At 46.5% G+C, this 3,349-nt stretch overlaps 1 protein-coding gene across 1 annotated transcript; it reads left to right on the top strand.

Moving 5' to 3' along the window:
• The first annotated feature begins 267 nt into the window (after positions 1–267).
• Positions 268–1,718, top strand: LOC101783028 (BTB/POZ and MATH domain-containing protein 1). The gene has a single exon (XM_004974940.3). The coding sequence runs from the start codon at positions 398–400 to the stop codon at positions 1,466–1,468; it is 1,071 nt and encodes a 356-aa protein (XP_004974997.1). The 5' UTR covers positions 268–397; the 3' UTR covers positions 1,469–1,718.
• The last annotated feature ends 1,631 nt before the right edge of the window (positions 1,719–3,349 follow it).

Genomic DNA, 3,349 nt, shown 5'->3' with positions numbered 1-3,349 from the left:
CTATATTTCAACATAGTTCTTCCCCTTAGCAACGCACACATATATTTGCTAGTCAGTCATTAAAGGAACGGTGGAAATTAGAGAAGGATCAATCAAGAAAAGGAGTCACCAAAAGAAGAATCAATCGAGGAAAGGAACCACTGAAAGAATATAAAAAGCAAAAGATAAAGAACATAAAGCAATTAAGTGCGCCGTTGAGGGAATCGTCTCAAACCATATGGGGGCTGTACTGACTGTGACTGCTATATAGCTACCATGAATACCTGCCCAATACCGCGTGCAGCGTGCTTTATGTTCACGTCTTCCCCGCAACAACTCCTACAATAGCAGTGTAGAGCTAGCAAAGCTGCCAGGAATAGGCATAGCTCTGCCGCTGATACACGAGATTTGCCACTCCATGGCCACCGCTGGCAGCAGCAAGCCGTTCGGATCCATGTCGGCCATCGTCGCAGACGCCGCGAGCGGGTACCACATCCTCAAGATCGATGGCTACTCCGGCACTAAGGGGACGCCGACAGGAGAGTACATCAAGTCCCGACCCTTCACTGTGGGCGGCCATCGCTGGTGCATCCAATATTATCCCAACGGACATACCTCGGAGTCTGCAGATTGTGTATCCCTTTTTCTTTCCCTTGATGATGAAAGTGTCACCAAGGCACTGAAGGTGCAACATAGATTCTGTTTCATCGACGATATGGAGGAGGAAACTCCATCGTTGACATCAGAATCCGTAAACTCCTTCGGGAGCCACAGTGGCTGGGGCAGGCCGTGGTTCATCAAAAGGGAAGCTTTGGAGAAATCGAAGCATCTGAAGGACGATTCTTTCTTCGTCCGCTGCGATGTGGCCATCATCAATGAGTTATACACAGAGGAGATGTCCGAGGCCCCTACCGCGACCTTCGTCTCCGTGCCCCCATCGGACTTGCATCAACATCTTGGCGACCTCCTCCAGAGCGAGAAGGGCGCTGATGTGGTGTTTGAGGTTGGCAGCGAGACATTCAAGGCGCATAGGTGCGTGCTTGCAGCCAGGTCACCAGTCTTCAGCGCAGAGCTCTTTGGCCTAATGAAGGAGAGTGATGCTGCAGGCATCGTCCACGTAGACGACATGGAGGCACATGTTTTCAAGGCGTTGCTCTTCTTCGTTTACACTGACTCGTTGCCAGAGCTGAACGGAGAAGCGGAAGTTGCCATGTCCCAACATCTCCTTGTTGCTGCGGACAGGTATAACCTTGAGAGGCTCAAGCTGATTTGCGAACGCAAACTATGCAAGTGCATTGAGGCAAGCACTTTGGCAACTATCTTGGCGTTATCTGAGCAGCACTACTGCCATGGACTGAAGAAGGCATGCTTCAACTTCCTCAGCTCTCCTGTAAATCTGAAGGCTGTCCTTGCAACCGACGCCTTCGAGTATCTGAATAAAAGCTGTCCTTCTGTTTTAAAGGAATTGATTGCCAAGCTTGCTAAGTAAATTCACCGATAGTACTTATATGTCTGATCAATTTCTGTTAGTTGTCACAGCATTATCAGGTTTTATCTACTATTCTGGTAGCATGTTGAGACTGTATGTGCTGTAAGTCCTATGTATCTTCATAACTAATTTTGCTTTACTGTCTTATTATCCTGTGCTATTGCAGCTCTATAGGCATGTATGTGAAATAAAATGTGAAATGGATATCTAAAGCCCAATATACTGAAAAGATATATTTGTTTGAATGTTTTTTATATTTAACCACATCCGGATCTGGAACGCGCCTGCACGCTCTGCTTTGTTTTCTGTACCATCATTCTAGGGGGCTGTGCTTCATTGCTTGCACAGGCCATTTACTGGCCGGCCAGGTTTTCTCAATGTAAACTGGGCTGGATTTATTTGGTCCAGTTAATTGCTCTTTTATAGGTTCACATTGGGCTCATTCGATGTATTTTGTAATACTGTGTGTACCTTTTGCGTAAAGCAGAAAAACATAGTGTCACAATTTCGCAAGCTGAAACATTCCATGGGCCATGGCAATGTTTAGATCCAAAAAATAAAAAATAAAATCACATTTGTCATTAATCGTGGAAGGGTAAAAATCTTGACTACATGAACTGTATAGTGATCTACTGTGCTTTGTTATAAATAATTAAAAACCAGAACAGGTATATTACTTAGCAACAATAGTTTATAATAAATAGGTTACACCAAAAGCATCTGTAGGCTGGTGGGCTTTGGTAACAGAAAAGGAAAACTTAAAGGTACCTTAGCTGACAGCAAGATATTAGGCAGGCCTATATCAGTAATTTTGCTCATATCAAGGACAGTTATATCTGAATGTTGATCCTCTGTACCATTCTTTGAAAGGTAATTTATAGCTTCCCCATTTTTATAGCAAGAATTTTTAGAAAAGCTAGAAACATGAATCAAATGAGAAAAAGATGATCAACTCGATTTCTCTCCAATGCCGTAAATTGAAGTTTAATCACAATGAAACAGTTCACACCAACATACTTTCCAAAAAGATATATCTTACTATTACTAATTGGAGACTCCTTTTAAAGTCTCCAGGTGAAGTCATCTGGTACATTCTTGAAAAGGAGAAATTTTAAAAATTCTCACAAAAAGCAAAACATCCAGTCATGAATCGGTAGACTCAATAATCATGGTCATTGGACGTATGCCATTATGAAAATAGTCCGGAACCCTAAATCTTTAAAGACCGAGACGTGCGTTCAAGCTCAGGCTCCTCATTGGGCCACGTCCTCTGTGATTATCGATCCTCTGATCTTATTTCAACGGTGGAAATCAAAGCATAGGCGCGGGCCGGGCATCTTCTCGACCCTTCGCGTGTCGCATGACCGCAGTTTCCTTCCCCGCGCGCCCTCCCCTGTTCTCGTCGCGTTTCCAACCTCCTCACCAGCGTGGAAGGGACGAGGGAGCAGACGGCGGCGCGTCGCGCTGAGGGATCGGGTGCGTGTCAGCGTGACTAGCTACGATGAAGGCCGATCCCACCTGGCCTACTCCCTAGTTTCTCACTCCGTGCTGCACCCTCCCTCCAAGCACTGGCCCGTGCCTCTGCCAAGCAGTATGGAACGAGAGAGACGAAGCCGGGTGACGACTGCTGGAGGAAGCAAGCGGGCTAACCGGCGGACGTATGAGGTAGGACGTAGGCGACCACCGGTGGGTCGCCGGCAGCCCGGCACACGGCCACAACATCACGGCGGAGGTATGTTGTTCGACGATATGCCCAACCAGGACATGGAGCCGGACATACCTGTTGCTGCTACTTCCTGCTCAAACATGCTGATAGGCAGCAGATTCATGGCACTTGGCACCAGAACAACGAAATGCCGACTGAATTGCGACAATGACTGG

This window comes from Setaria italica, chromosome VII (assembly GCF_000263155.2).
Source record: "Setaria italica strain Yugu1 chromosome VII, Setaria_italica_v2.0, whole genome shotgun sequence".
Lineage (NCBI taxonomy): Eukaryota > Viridiplantae > Streptophyta > Magnoliopsida > Poales > Poaceae > Setaria > Setaria italica.
The sequence above is the reverse complement of the archived record's forward strand: the minus strand, read 5'-3'. Positions and strand labels throughout refer to the sequence as shown.

What these genes read in the sequence shown, in the direction of transcription:
- LOC101783028 (XM_004974940.3), top strand. Translation starts at nt 398, where the DNA reads ATGGCCACCGCTGGCAGCAGCAAGCCGTTCGGATCCATGTCGGCCATC.